Consider the following 18,114-nt stretch of genomic DNA (forward strand, 5'->3'; position numbering starts at 1 on the left):
CAAAAACTCACTTACTTATTTCTTTTGTGAAGAAGAATTTAAAAAAATGGTATCACTCACTTGTTTACCGAATAACTCGTGGAAGCCAACTGAATCAAATGATAACATCCACTTCTTAAATATCTTTTCTTAATAAGAAGACAAGTCTGAACACGTTAATAAACATATCTTATCGTAATAAAACAAGTTAGAACAAGGTAAACCTACGTAATTCCATTTGTGGTTAACCACAAAATCTTATCTTATCTTATCTAAGAACATCCTGTTTTTATGGTAAACAACAAATTCCTAACTTATCTTAATAAGACAAGTTAGAACGAGTTAGAACAAGTTAATATACAAGTAATAATAATAATAATAATAATAATAATAATAATAATAATAATAATAATAATAATAATAATAATAATAACGAAAAAACTAATTACTTCCACTTTTTTTCATAAAATCATATTATATCTAAGAATTTCCTGTTTTTGTTTTTGTTTGTGTTTGTTTGTTTTCAAGTTAGGAAGAAGATTAAACCACATTTTGATTATTGATATCATATCGTATCTAATCATGTATATTTGAAGGAAAAAAATAAAATTTTGTTTGTTATTTTGCATCACGACCACAGAAATTCTTGTTTTTCTTTGATAAATGTGTTATAGAGGGGATTCATTCCTATATATATGCGATCCACTTTAAACAGTGATTAGTTTTACATGTTGAATATTCCATCATCACAATGAATTTGATATTCATGGGCAACAATGATCTTTCTGTCGGTAAGTTAAAATGTTTGATTATTTTATTACATACAATTAATTATATATATATTTTTTTAATTTTCAGATGAAACACTCATCATAAAAAACATAATTGAAGATGTAGTTATACCATTAGATCTACAACATCATTTATCATTTGCCTTCATCAATGTAGGAGATCCGCCACTAGACGATCAAGAACACTATATAAAAATAGTACATTTTTTAAATTATACGTTTAAAGTAAGATTAGATATAATATGTAATAGAACGATACTTCATATTGATATATGGAAAGTATTATATTAATTTTTAAAATATCTGTTATCTGTATTGTATTGTATTATTGTATTTATCTAAAAATCAAATAAAACACTTGTAATAAAATTATAGTTTTATTTCAACTTACAAGTTTTTCTACAAGTTGATGAAGTGTTAGCAAACAAAGGTTTTTTAATACATAATGCACACCAAAATAAATCATCCTTAACGTAATTTCCAAAATCAATTGTTCTTATTATAGTATGTTCATAACATTGTTTAAACGAAAAAATACATGAATCTTGTACATTTTTATATAAATTCTTATAAAACTTATAACAGTCTATACAATAACGAAACTTTTTGTTTACACTTTTAAATTTATAATAATTACCTTTTAAACACATTGTTGATGCACCAAAAAAAGGTAAATACAAATCGTAAACTGCAACTTCAAACATGATATGCAAGTACAAATTATCATCATCAATATATTTATCGTATTTATAATCCATCAATTTTCTGTTATTATTCTCGTAGATTTCAAGACCTTCGATGAAATCTTCATCTGAACCAGGATTTTTTGCATAATATGGTTTCTTGTTCTCGAAAATTTTCTGCCACCTTATCGTTGGTAATGCGATTAAGAATTCATGAAAAATTTTCGTTGGTATCATCGCATGTAAATATTTCAAAACTTGATATAACTTCTCTCGATTATTCCAACAATTTTCTATAATACATTTCTGACATAGAAGTTCTAGTCGATTTGGTTTCATATTAACGCAGTCACTTTAAGATTAACACCTAAATTCAATCAGACTGTTTTTATAGTTGAAATTTATCAAAAAATGTATCTATTTATATTTATGGTTAATTAACCTTAAAAAAATTAATAATTCAATTTTTTACATCTGTTTATCTACGTTTGCGGTTAACTAATCTTATCAAAATTACTCATTCTCATCCTCATCGTTTGCTTCCTCATATTTTGTATTAAAATGAATAAGTGAAGAGATTAAATTCTTTAATTGTAATAAGATTGGTTCGTTAGGACAATTAATTCCAAAAATTGATAAATCCTTTTTGCCAGCTCTAATTAAAGTATTAGTAAATTCATCATACTCATAGTAATTTTTTTTAGTAAAAAAATATATTTTTCCGTTTGTAAAACGAATTGCTCCTGTAATTTTATTTGGTATACCATTAAAATCTTTTGATATAAGTCCTAAATTTGATCTATAATTATGATGAGTGTTTATTGTTACATATTTATCATCAGAAAAAAGATATAATTGTCCATCATAATTGTTAACCATTGCTCTGATAGGTACATTTAATTTAAATTCTTGTGAAATTTTTTTAGGATATCCATATTTAAGACTCCAATTTGGCAAAGAAACAATATAAATCATATCATTTATAATTAATAAAATTTCATCGGAGGAAGGTCGTCTAGCAATAGCAGTAATTTTAGTAAAATTTTTAGGTAAAAATGTTAGCCAAGTTATAATTTTCATTGGTTGACCGTAATCTTTCATATTATTAAAATCTATTATCCAAAACCATTCATTATAAATAATATATAAATGACTTTGAATAATTAAAAAATGATTAAATTTTTTTAGCGAACATAAATCAGGAATTAAAGGTATTTTATTTATTTGTATTTTTGTTGTTGTTGATGGTGTTGTTGTTGTTGTTGTTGTTGTTGTTGTTGTTGTTGTTGTTGTTGTTGATGATGATAATGATGTTGTTAGATTTTTTATTGAATATGTGGTACTCGAATTGTGAATCACTTTTGGGTCAGTTAAAATTGGGTAACCATATAAACTTGTTATACCATATATATCATCAACATGAAGATCTAAAGTATTAAGAGATTTACTTAACTTATAATAAGGAAACATTATAGCATCTTTATTTGTACTGTGAGAAAGTCCTAATGTATGACCTATTTCATGTAATAAAACTACTAATAAATTAACTGAATCATTTTGTTGTGAAAAATTATCTTCATCATGTATTTTGTAGGACCAATTTTCACTTGAGTCTAAATGTATTTCCGTAAAATTAGTTACACCATCGGGAAAATATGCGTGAGCTAACACATTACCTTTTCCATCAAAATTTGCAAAACATTTTTGAATATTATTCATTATATAAAATGTATGCTCAGTCGATGTAAATACGATAAATATATTAGCATTTTCAGGTTGACGAGTTTCAAAAAATTTTAAACTAGTATGTTTTTGCCAAATCTCAAATGCCCTTACAGCTACTTTGCGTTCAAAACGACTATTTGTATATATCATCCAATTTAATGAGGTTTTATTCCACTTTGTTAAATGCAATGTATATTCAGATAATACATCTTTCATTCCACATCTCGGCTGTTTTATGAAATTGAGTGTTTCGTTGTTAATTTTTCCGGTAGAAGGTAAATTATATGTACGTTGAAATTCTAGTAAGGCATCAGAAAAATTATTTTCATTAAATTTTAACTCTTCAAAAGTTCTGTTTTCTTCAGTTTGATTTTCACGTTGTAGATATCCAAAATTTGTTAAGTACTGAGATAAATATCGGTTTGTACAGTTTGTATTATCATCATTACCGTTCACTTCACTAACAACACTTTTACAAGATGAATACCCAATTAAAGTTATAATAATAACGATAATAATTCGCGTCATGTTTTCAGATGTATTACTTTCGTGAAACTAAGCAAAATAGGAATATTTTTTTAAAATACTTAATCTTCTCTCCCTTCAAAAAAATATATTTAATAAAACAGCCAATCAAAACATAATAACGTCGCGTGTGACGTCACAGCAGTCACGTTTATGGTGGAGGGGGGAATTTAGATTTTTCAAAATGGCGGATATTTCAAATATTGGTGGCAAATTCAAAAATCTAAAATCGCGAAAATTTAAAAGTCTGTACTTAAAATTTAAAAATTACAAAAATGTAAAAATAGGAGGCAGGAAAAATAAGGAACAAGAAATTAACAAATAAAAACAAATTTAAACTAGTTTCATTTATAAAGTTTATTTTTACAAGAACATAAGTTTATATAACAGAAAAGTATATAAAACTACATCATACATTATTACGATTACAAACATCATAATTCCTACTAGTAAAACGGTGTAACAAAGAATATAAAATTACATTAATTATTATACCTAATAACACTGTAACTCCTACTATTACACAAATTAAAAAAAAGGTAAAATTTTGGTTACTTATTAAATTATTAGCTTTAGTTATGTTTTCAATTGTATTAAATCTTTTAAAAAAGTCATCATAATGTGATAATTTATTTTTGGTTACTATAGAAGATGCAGATAAATTTTTATATTGTTGAGAACTTAACATGATATCGATTTTATCACTTTTAAGTAAGTATTTCCAATCCGTATCATGATACTGTCTGTTTTTAAAAACCAGCCGTAATTTGTAAGGAATTACAAAAGATGACAGAAATTCCGTTGTCACTGTTTGGTTCACCACATTCGTTTCATTATTGTTGAGTAGGTGGTCACTTGGGATTTTCATTTCATACACTATGTTTAACGAAGTTTGATTTTGATGAAGTTCATACCAATTTTCAGGCCATGTAGAATTTAATTTATTGAAACAAATGTATGATTCGACGATGTCCTTGGTTGGAGGATGGTAATAAATATACACTATGTTTTGAAACAAAGTTCCAAAAACAATTAGAAAATTCGGATTCATCTTCACTCTTTGTTTGCAGTGTTTGCACTCTTACAAAGAAAACACGATTCAGCTGATGGTGGTGGTCCGTCGTTTACATCTACATCAGCACTTAACACATAATGTTCCAAACAGGGTAACGCGCTCCTTATATTATCATCATCTTGATAAAACTCTGGTAGATGTCCATAAATTTCAAATAAATCCATTCGGTGTATTTTCAAAAGTTCTTGTCGCATGAGATTTCGAAGATAAAGAATTATTTGTTCACATTCTAATACTTGAGCTAATAATGTATTATTAGTACTCATTATTATTAAAAGTGTGCATGTGACTAAAATAAACACCCTCACAATAATTCTTTTATACCTATCCAGCTATCCTTATCAGTTGGAAACCCTAACCACCGTACAAGAACTTTATCTCCTTTGCGGTTTAATATTTTTTCTACCAAATATTCGTCCTTGAAATTTGTTTTTTTTAGTTCTGCTTGATAAAATCCTCCTTTTATTGGTTGACCTTCTAAATCTTCCAATAGGTATGTCACCGGATTTGTCAGATTTACTTTTATTATCTTAAAAATTTCTGTACTCCAGTTAGGGGTATATCCTTTTTCAAATAAAAATTTTTCTTTGCTTATACGCACAAAATCTCCAATTTTAAATTTTTGATTAGAATCAACAATTTTTAATCTATTATATTTACTCATTAATTCATGCTGATTTGAACTATTTACTTCAATAGGAGCTTTTCCAGTTGTACGATGCTTTGACGCATTATATTCTTTAGCAATTTTTTCAATTTTATCAATCCATTTATATGTTCCTAATAATAAACATAATTTGAATATTTTTGTTTTAATTGTACGAATTACGCGTTCAGCTATTGCAGCTTTTTTAATGCTAAATGTACGATAGTGGTTAATTTTAAATTGTTGCATTAGTTTTTTAAAATTTGAATTAAAAAATTCAGTTCCAGCATCCGTTTGTAAATTCTCTGGAGTTAATTGTTGTTTTTTATTTTCTAATAAAATGGATTTCATTGCTTTTGTCACCTCCGGAGCTGATTTTGTTTTTAAGGGTTTTAACCAAACAAATTTAGAAAAACAATTGATAACAACTAATATGTATTTATATCCTCTGTTTTGTTTTGAATACTTTTGAAAATCAGCTATATCAGCTTGCCAGAGATCATTTAAATGTTTAATAATAGTATGTCTTCTTTTAAAGTTGCGACGAGCGTTAGAAAAAAGTTCATTTACAATTTGTTCTTTTACACTGAAATTTTGCTTTGCTAATTTTTTCATTTTTTATACCTGTTGAGTCTAGTTCACTTCTTTATACCTGTTGAGTCTAGTTCACTTCTTTTTTCTTCTTTTTTTGATACACTGTTTCAACACTTTCACTAACTTTATCATCAACGACCGGCTCTAAACTTCTTTTGTTCTTCTTTTTCTTCTTTGACAATGGAGAAGATGGTGATGATGATGATGATGATTGTGAGGGATTTGTGGTTCTTAATCGGCTAATATCTAATGATAAATGATCATTAATTTGTTTAACCAACATATTAATAGCATTTGTGTGGGATTCAATTATTTTTGACCACTCATTTTTTACTTCAATGAATTGATTTTGTACATGCTGAATTTCCGAATGAATATTATCCACTTTTTCTTTAATGCCCTGTTGTAATGTTTTTAAACTGTTATTTTGTTGTTCTAAAGTATTATTAATAATTTTGTATTTTTCATTCCAAATTCGATCACCTTCAGCAATATTTCCATTTAAGTCCTTTAATGCTTTAACATATCCTTTTTCTCTTAATAAATAATCCAAAAATTTTCTTTTTAATTCTAAAAATTGTAAATTTTTGTTTGTTAGATCATCTTGCAAAATTTGAAATTTTTCCGTAAAAACGTTTTCAATATTATCAATATATTTTTTATTTGCTACATCCATTGCTTTTACTGGTAATTGCACATTTGTAATTTTTTTATTTTCCATGTCGTAATCACCGTCTTTTGTAAACTTAAACGCGTACACAATTTGCTTCCGTTGATTTGTACCAGTTAAACCTGCTAAATTTCTATGTAATGATGTTTCACGCCCGAACACATCGATAGGCATCTTAACGATAAATGATTTTTTTTTACTGTGCTTTTTAATATATAACCCCTTCTTCTCTTAATTCATCTTCAATTTCATATATTTCATTAATATTATTATCATTTCCAGCCTGTAATTCCCCATGTAAATATGCTAATCTTGTTACTAATTCATTTATATCATTCCAATATTTCACTTCAACGGGTTTTTCGTTATATATACAATTTCGTATGCGATTTAATTTGAAGTTTCGTTTTGATAAAGTAGGAGACATTAACCCTTTTCCTGTTTGTTTTGAAGTTGTGTTTTCTCTTTGTTTTGAAATTGTTTGAAGTTTTGTAGGATTTTTCTTAACTAATGGTTTTATGTATTTTAAATATTTATAATTTTTACTTCCTTTTATTCGACTAAATTTATTCTCAGGATCAATTCGATGCAAATTTGTAAGTTTAATAATTCTTAAATAATTATTCATATCATTAATAGAAATTTTTTTTTCATTTGGGCGTTTATGAAATACTAATTCATAAAGTCCATCAGTACCTTGAAACATATCATTACCTATTTGTAAAAAACCGTTATTTTTAATTTTCAAAACTTTTCTTCCTAATTTCATACTGTCATTAATAGGATTTATTTTTGGACCATAGATTTTATCATGTTTGTTTGTTTTCAATAATTTTAACGTCTGCTGTATTATATCATCTTTTTCAATATTATCAGTATCAGAATCATTACTGTTATCTCCTTTATCTTCTTTTTTAATCTTATCTTTATCATCATCATCATCATCATCATCATCATCATATTTAGAATCAACATGGTTATCTTCTTTTTTTAGATGATCTTCGTCCATGTCTTTTTTTATCTTATCTTGTTCTCGAGGTTTTGTTAAATGTGAAACAATATTCGTAAGCGTATTTGAAACAGGTTTAAAAAATTGATTTAACGATTCATCTTGATTTTTTTGATAATTTCTAATTGCTTTATATTTGTTTCTAACAACATTTGCAGTTTCTAATATTTTTTTTTTGATACGTTTTTTTTGCGGAGATAATGTAGTATCCATTTCGATGGTTTATTTACTACTGATTATGTTTTCAATAATAAGGTATATTTATATATTATATTAAAATAAATTGATCGAAACCTTTCCGATAACGACCAGCTGTAATTTCATCTTCTTTATTTATAACAAGAAAACCATATTTATTTTTCCAACATTCATCGCATATGTTTTTAAATTTTGCAAAACTCATATCTGTTCCAACATGTTCTTCGTATATATATTTTAAATTTTTTTCATCTTGTTTTAATAAAATTAAAAAATTTACATTGTCACGTAATAAATGTTTAGGAATTTTAACATATGTTTGTGATAAATAAAACATGTCTAATCCTCGATGACGTCCCATACAAAAAAACGATCTTATTTTATTCTGATTAGATGTGGCAACATCGTCAAATATAAAAATAGAATTTGTTTTACATTTGTTTGGGGATATTATTTTTTCATTATCATCATATTGGTAATACCCTATTTCTTTAACTTTATTTAAAACTGATTTAAGTAACTGATATTTTATCTGGTATAGTGATTTACAATATATATACAAATTTTCAAATTTCAATCCATTCGGATGAAAAATTAAACTTAACATTATATTTGTTTTTCCACTTCCGGATGGTCCACATATTATACAACGAATTGAATTTGGAAACAATCGACCATGTTTATAATGTAATTTTAATTCGCTTGTATTAATATTTTCATAATTGATAACCGGTAAGGAAAATTTTTGTTTAATGACACGCATAATTAGTATTCTTGTTACAATGGACTATGAACTGATACTAAACAAATTTTTTATCTGCAACACTATAAATTGATGTTTGTTTTACTAATTTAGTCAGTTAGTGCTTAATGGCGAGAGGTGAAGGTTTACTTAATAGCAGCATAAACAAGTTACCGATCGAATTGCATCTTCCGGGGTATCAATACTGTGGTCCTGGTACAAAGTTAGCAAAAAGACTTAATCGACAAGATCCAGGAATAAATAAACTTGATCAGTATTGTAAAGTTCACGATATAGAATACTCTAAATCAAATAATTTGAAAGATAGACATAAAGCTGATCAAATTTTGGAAAACAAAGCCTGGTCACGTGTAATATCAAAAGACGCTAAATTTGGTGAAAAAGCAAGTGCGTGGTTGGTAACAAATATTATGAAACTAAAAAGAAAACTCGGAATGGGTATTAAAAGAACAACAAAGAAGAAAACAATTAAGAAGAAAAAAACTCGTAAATGTCAAAGAGGAATAAAAAGAACTCGTAAATGTGGAAGAGGAATGAAAAAAACACGTCAACAACAACAACAACAACAACAACAACAACAACAACAACAACAACAACAACAACATAATGGAAAGACAAAAATGAATTTAAGAAAAAGATGTAATACAAAAAAACGAATTGGATTTCAAGCTGGTATTATTAATAGTCTAAGAAAAAGTGGTTTAACAGAAAATCATAAAATAAGTACTATTCTAAAACACGCACGAGCAGCAGTTAAAGCAGCAGGAGGGAAAAAAAATATTAAAGTCCCTAGAATTATCCCTATTAAAAAAGGAGGACTTATACCACTTTTACCTTTAATTTTTGGTGGACTTAGTGCACTAGGAAGTTTAGGTGCTGGTGCTGCTACAGTGGCTCGTGCAGTAAATAATGCAAAAAGTGCACAGAAAAAATTAGAAGAAGCACAACGGCATAATAAAACTATGGAAGCAATAGCTATTGGAAAAAAAGGAAGCGGTCTATATTTAAAACGTTTGCGAAAAGGATATGGCTTATTTTTAAAAAAATTTTCAAAAAACTCCCAATAAAGCTACCCAAGAAAGCATTAACTAATCAAAATTTACTAAAATATGCTAAAATCTTAAAACTTACAGATTTTCGAGGTGTATTTATGAAAGATAAATTACCACAACATTGTTTTAATTATGAAAGTGGAATAGTAAATCTTGATGATAATAAAGGAGAAGGCACACATTGGGTAGCTTATAAAAAAAATAAAAAAATTGTGCATTATTTTGATAGTTTTGGCAACTTTAAGCCACCAAAATCCCTAATTAATTATTTTAAAAACTGTAAAATTTATTATAACCATGATAAATTTCAAAATCTAACCTATAATTGTGGACATTTGTGTTTAAAATTTCTATATAATATGAAACATAATTAAATTAAATCAGTTTCATTCTAACAGTTGTCATGTTTGTTCTTCTTTTATTTACTGATACGAAAAGTGTTTTGAGTGTTAATCTGTCACCACCAATTTATATTGATAATAATTATATATATTCTCTAGCACTAATTGGATTAGATACTTATAATCACATACCAAATATTGAAGATGGTACTGATAAGTTATATTATAACACAATAACCAAAAATCCTTCAAATAATCAAATTGTTAGAACACAAAACGTAATTCGTCTTCCTAAAGGAACATTTGAAATTTCAGATATCGAAAAATACATTCAAGATAATTTAGTTGGAAGTGAAGTAAGTGAGAAAGAAAGAAATACATTTTTTTCATTAAAACCAAATATAAATACATTAAAGTGTGAAATAAAAAGCATATACGAAATAGACTTTACGCCAGCTGATTCAATTTCTAAAATCCTAGGCTTTTCCAATAAAATATTACAAGCAAATCAATTACATGAAAGCGATTTACCTGTAAATATTATCAAGGCAAATTCAATAAGGGTAGACTGTAATATAATAGAAGGCTCATATTTAAACGGAAATTTATATCATAGTTTATATCAAAGTCCAATTACTGTAAGTCCAGCTGAACAAATTGTAATAAGTCCCCAAAATCATATTTATTTACCTATAGATAGACAACAAGTCATAGAAAATATTACCCTAAAACTTGTTGATCAAAACAGTGAATTAATTGATTTTAACGGGCAAACAATCAATATTCAATTAGCATTAAAAATTGAAAGAAAATAATATTGAATATGAGATTAATCTATAAAGATGAGAGTTCCACCGTTTCTTATCAGTACCAAATGAACCATCTAGCCGTTCATTAGCTATAACAAGTGGTTCTTCAAAAAACTTAAAATCTACAAAAAAACTAACCTTAAAATCGAAAACAAAATTAACCTCAAAAAGTATCAAGATTTTAAAATCATTAGGTTACAATGTCGTTAATATCAAACGTACTCCAAATCTTTCGAAAACCTACACAAGACGAAAGTATTGAAAGGACAGAAGAACACACATATAATCCTCAAAATCAACTATTTAGAAATAATGATCGCATAAATTTTATTATTAATCAAGAAAACGTATGGATATTATGGAAAAAATCATATATTAAAATCAATTGTACCTTAGAATGGGATCCACTTCCTGCAAACACAACTGAAGAAGCATTTGGTCAAGTTACTTTAACCAATAATATCGGTCCATTTTTATTTGATTCTATTTCATATTACCTTAATAATACTGAAATAGATAGTGTAGACCAAGTTGGTTTGGTTTCAACAGTTAAAACATATCTTTGTTTTATGAAAAATGAATTTGAGGAATATCAGTCTCTAGGATGGACAAAAAATTTAAATGATCAACTTTATACATTTGATCCGAGAACTAAAAAGTTTTCTCTTAAATTAAAATTATCTCAAATGTTAAATTTACCATTTACTTATGAACGTATTATGTGTGGCACTCATAAAATAAGTTTAGTAAGATCTAGAACAGATGATAATTGTTATGTGAGTACAGGAGTAAGAAAAGCTCGAATTACTATAACAGATATGAATTTAGTAGCTTTACATGTTTATCCTGCTGCTAAAATTCAACTTCAGTTACTTGATTCAATAAAAAAAAATCGTGCAATTCCATTAGCTTTTCAAAAATGGGAAATACAGTCTAAGGATTTACCAGACGCTAAAACAACTTCATGGAAAATTCAAACCATTCAACGTGTTGAACGTCCTAATTGGATTATTGTATTTTTTCAAACTGAACGAGATTTTAATTCACGAAAAAATAGCACTCATTTTGATCATATTAACTTACAAAATATAAGATTAAAAATTAACAGCAGATATATTCCTTACGATAAGTGGAGACTTGATTTTACAAAAAATTATTATGAAGAAGCTTATGATGCTTATACTGAGTTTTATAAAACCTATTATCAAAAAAATCGCCATCAACCATTTTTAAATTATAATGAATATAAAAATTCACCTTTATTTATAATTGACTGTACGACTAATGTACACGAAAATGCTTTCTCTTCCGAAATGGATGCCACAATCGAAATTGAAAGTTCAGAAAATTTTCCAATTCATACAAAAGCCTACTATATAATTATTCAAGATCGAGTCGGAAGTTATAATGCAATATCAGAAGCAATTACCATGTTTCCATAATCTTAATTTAGATTAGATTCGTTCAATTTAGTTTAATTTAGTTTAATTTAGTTTAGTTTAATTTAATTTAATTATAGTAATTTTAAATGAAAATTCAATAAGTATGAGTCATTATCTTTCGAGTATAAATTTAGAACCAACTGCAGATAAGAAATATTATATAAAAAAAAAACAACTGTTTCCATGTATCAGAACATCTTGGGGTTTTTAACACAAAACACGATGACAAAATTAAATACAGGTTTCAACGTTAAAGAAAAGAACAAAAAAAACGAAAAGAATGAAAAGAACAAAAAAAACCAAAATAATGAAGAGGAGGAAATTAATAAAGATATTTCTTGGGACGTACGAGTAATTAAAAAAGGCGATGACTTTTCACTTCTTTTATCGTTTTTTTGTAAGTGATAATAAATTTAATTTTTAGATTTCAATTCTGATTTTTTCAGTTACTTACGCTTTTAATGCAATAGGATTTTTAATAATAATGATAATGTGTTTTTCCAAAAAAACATATATTACAATGGCTGGGTATTATGGAGCTTTAATGGGATTAGCAGTATCGATACTTCACTACGGTCTAAGTTTATTCTTTACATTCCTAAGGACTAACAAAACTGACACTTCCATTTTAATTTCTTCTTTATTAATATGTATTTCAGGTAAAACAATATTTTTAGTATTTAATATTAAAATTATATTCATTTTTTGATTTTCAGCATTGGTGTTGTATATCAATTGGATAATGTTTTTTTATAAATTTTATAACTTTCAAAATCAAGCGTGTATATTAATTACAAAAAATAAAATATCTAATCCTTATTTTGTATTTTTATTATTATTCCTTCCAAACTTATATATAACATTAAAATTTATCTTGTTTTAATCAGTTTTATAATGGTTATCGACTTGTTCGGACGTAACTCAATATCATCAGGATATACTCGTAATATCCTAAATGATAAATTTGAGAACATAATTAATAATATAATACCCACTGAAATTGATGATAAATTAAATAAATCAATAAACAAAATAGAAAAACATATTTTCGATTTAACTAAAAAAATAAACAAAATAAATAATCTCTTTGAAAAAGAGAAAACCAACTTAACAATCAATAAGGAAATAATTGAAAATCATTTTAATAAAATGGAACAATATACTCGTAAAATCCTAAATGATAAGTTTGAGAACATAATTAATAATATAATACCTATTGAAATTGATGATAAATTAAATAAATCAATAAACAATATAGAAAAACATATTTTCGATATAACTAAAAAAATAAATATAATAGATAATCTATTTAAAAAAGAGAAAACCAACTTAATAATCAATAAGGAAATAATTGAAAATCATTTTAATAAAATGGAACAAATTTTATTTGATTTACATAAAGTATTTGAGAAGTTTAAACAATATGATAAAGAGATGAACAGTAAAATAGGAATCTTAGATAGTAAACTTAAAAATATTAACAATATTATTAATTCAATTACCAATGTGCTAGATAAAAGAATGAACAATAAAATTACAACTATACTTGACACTCATATGAATAATAAAATTGATATCAAATGGAAAATGTTAATGAATAATACTAATGAACTAACGAATCGAATTAAAAAATTGGAAAAAGAATATAATACATTAGATAAAAAAAGAACGACCATACCAAAAACTATAACTAACAGCAAAAAAATGAAAAATACAAATAAAAAACAAACCAACGAAAAAATTGATTCTTATGAGAATACTGAAATAGATGATGTTAAAATAGAACCTTTACCCCACAATAAAAACAAATGTCTTCCAGGTTACCAAGCTGACAAGCATGGGCATTGTAGAGAAGTATATTAAACATGTCTGTAAGTATTACGAAAAATAATTTCAATATTTATGTATATTTTTTTAGTTTTAGGCTTATAGGTACCTTATTCTACAAGAATTAAATAAAAATATACAATTAGTAAAATACAATTATAACAACATGTAATAATGAAATAATAAATTATTAATGAACATTCCCTTCTTGTTAGTCACAAGGTTACACGTGTAATATTATTGTGATTTGTGGTTTTTTATCTTATCAATTACTATCTTGCTCCTAATTAAAATTTATTTATCAACGGAAATTGTGGTTAGAAACATTCTATTTCTGTTAGTCATAGGGTTACACGTGTGATATTTATTGTGGTTTGTGGTTTTTTATCTTATCAATTACTGTCTTGTCTATAACTTTGTTATTGTGATTAGTCTTTGTTACTGTGATTTGTAATTTTTATCTTATCAATTACTATCTTGCCCCTAATTAAAATTTATTTATCAACGGAAATTGTGGTTTTCATGTCTCATCCTGTTGTTCAACCCAACTTTATATAAAGACGTTCATGTACATGGTATTTCGAGTAGTGTCTAGTCAAACGTAGTGTAGTCGAAAAACTGTCTTAAAAAAAATATATATATATATAATGTCGTTATAATGTCGTTACCAAATATTGAATTTCGATTAACTACACTAGAACTTGAAGAATTCTTAAGCAGTGTATACGACCTTAAAGAAAAAATAATTCTCCAAAAAGTATGGAAGACGTTAGCAAATTTAAATTCAAATGGACGGAAATCTTTTTTGAGTGGAGGATACGCAGCATTCATAAAAGGCTACACAACAGCGTATACAGACGTGGATATTTATATAGAAGGTAATCCACGTAAAGAAGAGATCACTGATCTCACAAAATACTATAACATAAACAATTCAAATATTATCACATATTTCGAAATGGAGACGTCGAATCTAAATATCTTATTTAATTTTATATACGTAAAGCGACCTTGGGATAATATCATAATAAATGCTCTGCAGATAATTAGTGAATTTGATATAAATATATGTAAAATCGCATATTTTCCAATCGAAATCAACGGAGGGTTAAAAATACAATTAGTTGAAATGGTATTATCCAGTAAAGATTTATCATTTCAAAAAGCAAAAACGGTAGAACGGGCTCTAAAATATGAACTACGATTAAAAGAAAATATATCAGAAAAACTGCTTGCTATACAGGTAAGGAAAACTTTATTCGTTTTATTAATTTGTTACTTAATATTTTATTTTAGAAATCGAGTAATTCAAATCCAAAAATATATATAAATTTGAAAGAAAACGCTACTGTAGAAGACAAAGATGTATAATCAATTTTAAATATCCATTTATAAATAATAATAATAGCAATTGTTTTAGGCTATGTTCCGAAGATTAAAAAGCCACTTTGAAAAAAATAAATCAACTTCTTTTCAGGATACGTAAGTTTTTATCTTGTATGTGTACAATAAGAAACTTTTGATTTTATTTTTTCTTCTAGATCTACTGACGGACTGATGAATTGCGTATCATTAACATCATCATCATCATCATCTACAAGCCTACCATTAGGACTTATGACACCAGCAAAGGAAACCTCTAATTTTTTTCAGGAAAAGTAAGTTTCCATTTTACATATAAAATAAGTATATTTATTTAATAATTCCAAATATAATTTTTTCTTTTCATTCTCAGATCAACCGATAGATGTGAGAAGGACAACAACAAAAAGACCGCTGATTTTTTTAGGATAAGTAAGTTTTTCATTTTATATGTTTAGTTTTTTTTCTTTTTAAGTTCAGTTCAACAGATGGAATCATCGCCAATAGGGGAGGACCACTGCGCTTCACATCATCAACAGGATTCAGGCTTTAGGACAGAGGACGATCTCCAGAAGTCCAAAAATCCACACCACTGTTGTTAGACGTCGTCATAATCTTTTTTTAACTTTATTATTATTAGCCAGTCTAAAAACAAAAAGTCAAGCCGAAGGTTATTGGGGGGTTGTTAGGGGAAAATCCTAGACACAGACCAGATCACCTCTCTCAACCCCCCGCAAAAAAACCTTCGGCTTGACAAAAAAAAAAAATAAAAAAAAATAAAAAAAAATAAAAAAAATAAAAAAACCTACCTATACCTACCCTACCTATACCTACCTACCTCGTTTGTACCGTATGTAAATATATGATATATTGTATGTTGTTTTGTTTTAATATATTATTTTTAAAATACTCATATTAATGTAAAATATTATTTTATAAATACATAATGTGTTACATATTATTGTTTTTTTTTTCTGAAAACAAAAAAAATAATAATCCTAATCAGGATTTTAACCTCGATTTCCTTATCGATAAAATAATGACTTTCCTTTATTAGTTATTAGTGACAAGCGTGATTTTCTGATATTTTGCTTAACTCAATACAGCATGTTTTGCTCGATTTCCTTATCGATAAAATAATGACTTTCCTTTATTAGTTATTAGTGACAAGCGTGATTTTCTGATATTTTGCTTAACTCAATACAGCATGTTTTGTATACTTCATGTATTCAAAATTGCACATTTCAAAAATCATATATTCAAAATTTCACAACCCCAAAAACCAAAAATTTCACAACCCCAAAATTCGCAAACGCGCGGGGGTGTGTGGTGTGTTGCGTCGGTCGGCCATCATCATCATCATCATCATCATCATCATCTGATATTGGCGGGAAGTTTAAAAAATAAAAAAAAAATTAAAATGGAGGCCAGCAGCGCCATCTTTGATTGAAGGCGGCGGCGGCGCTGACTGACGGCAGCGCCATCTAGCGAAAAGCTTGCAGACCGTACCGTGGCGCCATCTAACGTGAGAATTTAAACCGAATTTGTGACGACATCGGCGCTTATATCCTACTTATGAGGTTTGAGCAGTTATTATCTACTACATATCCTATTTTAAGCAGAAAAATTATTAGCTGCTAGCATAATGGATGACTCAAAAATTTTCAACGAATAATTTCGTTAATTATTATTCGGTACAAATTAAACGCACAGTATTTTATTTAAACGACTAGTACTTTTGATCAGTAAAAATAATAAATGCACAGTAAAATAATAAATGAACAGTAAAAATAATAAATGCACAGTAAAAATAATAAATGCATTTCAAAATTAGAGAGTGTAGAATTCCACATTTCGAGTTTTATGTTTTCGACTTTAATCGTTCGAGGGGTATGTTTCCTCTTAGGCCTCAGCCTGCAAGCTAGCTACTAATCGTTTATTATTTAAACTGTGCAAACTGAAACTAGATAGTGTACATATGTCGTAAAATTAGGCGTATTATAAAAAGCCTAGTCATATTGTAAACGACTGGGCAAATTGTAAATGAATGGATAAATGTCGGGTTTTTATAATGCGACTGAAAATTTTAGGCCTATTATAAAATACCTAACCAGTTTTCGTCTTAATGTAAAATAGTTTTTAATGGGGCCCACTTAGAAAATGACTGATGACCTTTAATAGTTTTGTAAAAGAATAGAAAAAATTATCAAACATTTTATAAAATTCCACCTTCTGTTGTAATTAGGTAGTTTAATAAAAAAATAATAAAATTGCACCTCAAATTTCAATGTATTTGTCGACAGAAATCCTTTTATATCTCAAGAACTGTAAACATTGTGATAAGGCAAGTTGTTATTTTCACTTATTTTGAGTTCTACTATCACTGGTATCAGGCTATCACCCTCTGAAATACCTATTTTCACAACTATCAATTCACCCTGTAGTATTTTGGTTTGAGGTTATTTTTTTTCTATACTTTATCGTTATCACCGGAATTTTTTTTATTTCTCAATAATACAACCCTTTATTAATGATAGTTTTGCTTTGTGTGTCTTCCAGCCTTTTAAACCGATAATTTATAATATAAATTTAATGTTCAAAGCATAAATTTCAATAGTACTGA

General features: G+C 26.9%; 2 protein-coding genes and 1 long non-coding RNA gene across 11 annotated transcripts in view; 2 read left to right on the forward strand and 1 right to left on the reverse strand.

The window, feature by feature from the left end:
* Graf (GTPase regulator associated with FAK) overlaps window positions 1-18,114 on the reverse strand; it is a 48,696-nt gene that overhangs the window by 15,916 nt on the left and 14,666 nt on the right. The gene's annotated exons all lie outside the window — the stretch shown is intronic.
* On the forward strand, window positions 420-1,139 carry LOC135267103 (uncharacterized). Its single transcript, XR_010335386.1, has 2 exons — window positions 420-770; window positions 838-1,139. It is a non-coding gene; the product is annotated as an uncharacterized LOC135267103 (long non-coding RNA).
* On the forward strand, window positions 10,914-16,449 carry LOC135265217 (uncharacterized). Of its 8 annotated transcripts, XR_010335382.1 has the most exons (10): window positions 10,914-12,699; window positions 12,749-12,961; window positions 13,019-14,173; window positions 14,221-15,007; window positions 15,172-15,372; window positions 15,426-15,494; window positions 15,550-15,611; window positions 15,671-15,787; window positions 15,865-15,923; window positions 15,972-16,449. XR_010335382.1 is itself a non-coding variant. In XM_008200668.3 (7 exons), exons 2-7 carry the CDS (start codon window positions 14,788-14,790, stop codon window positions 16,042-16,044), a joined length of 957 nt encoding a protein of 318 aa, XP_008198890.1. In that variant the 5' UTR covers window positions 13,736-14,173; window positions 14,221-14,787; the 3' UTR covers window positions 16,045-16,449. The 8 variants fall into 8 exon arrangements, 1 of the variants encoding a protein (XP_008198890.1); XR_010335383.1 differs by having other exon boundaries at window positions 14,221-15,372; window positions 15,967-16,449; XR_010335378.1 differs by having other exon boundaries at window positions 14,221-15,372.

This window comes from Tribolium castaneum, chromosome 9, assembly GCF_031307605.1.
Source record: "Tribolium castaneum strain GA2 chromosome 9, icTriCast1.1, whole genome shotgun sequence".
NCBI classification, from domain to species: Eukaryota; Metazoa; Arthropoda; class Insecta; order Coleoptera; family Tenebrionidae; genus Tribolium; species Tribolium castaneum.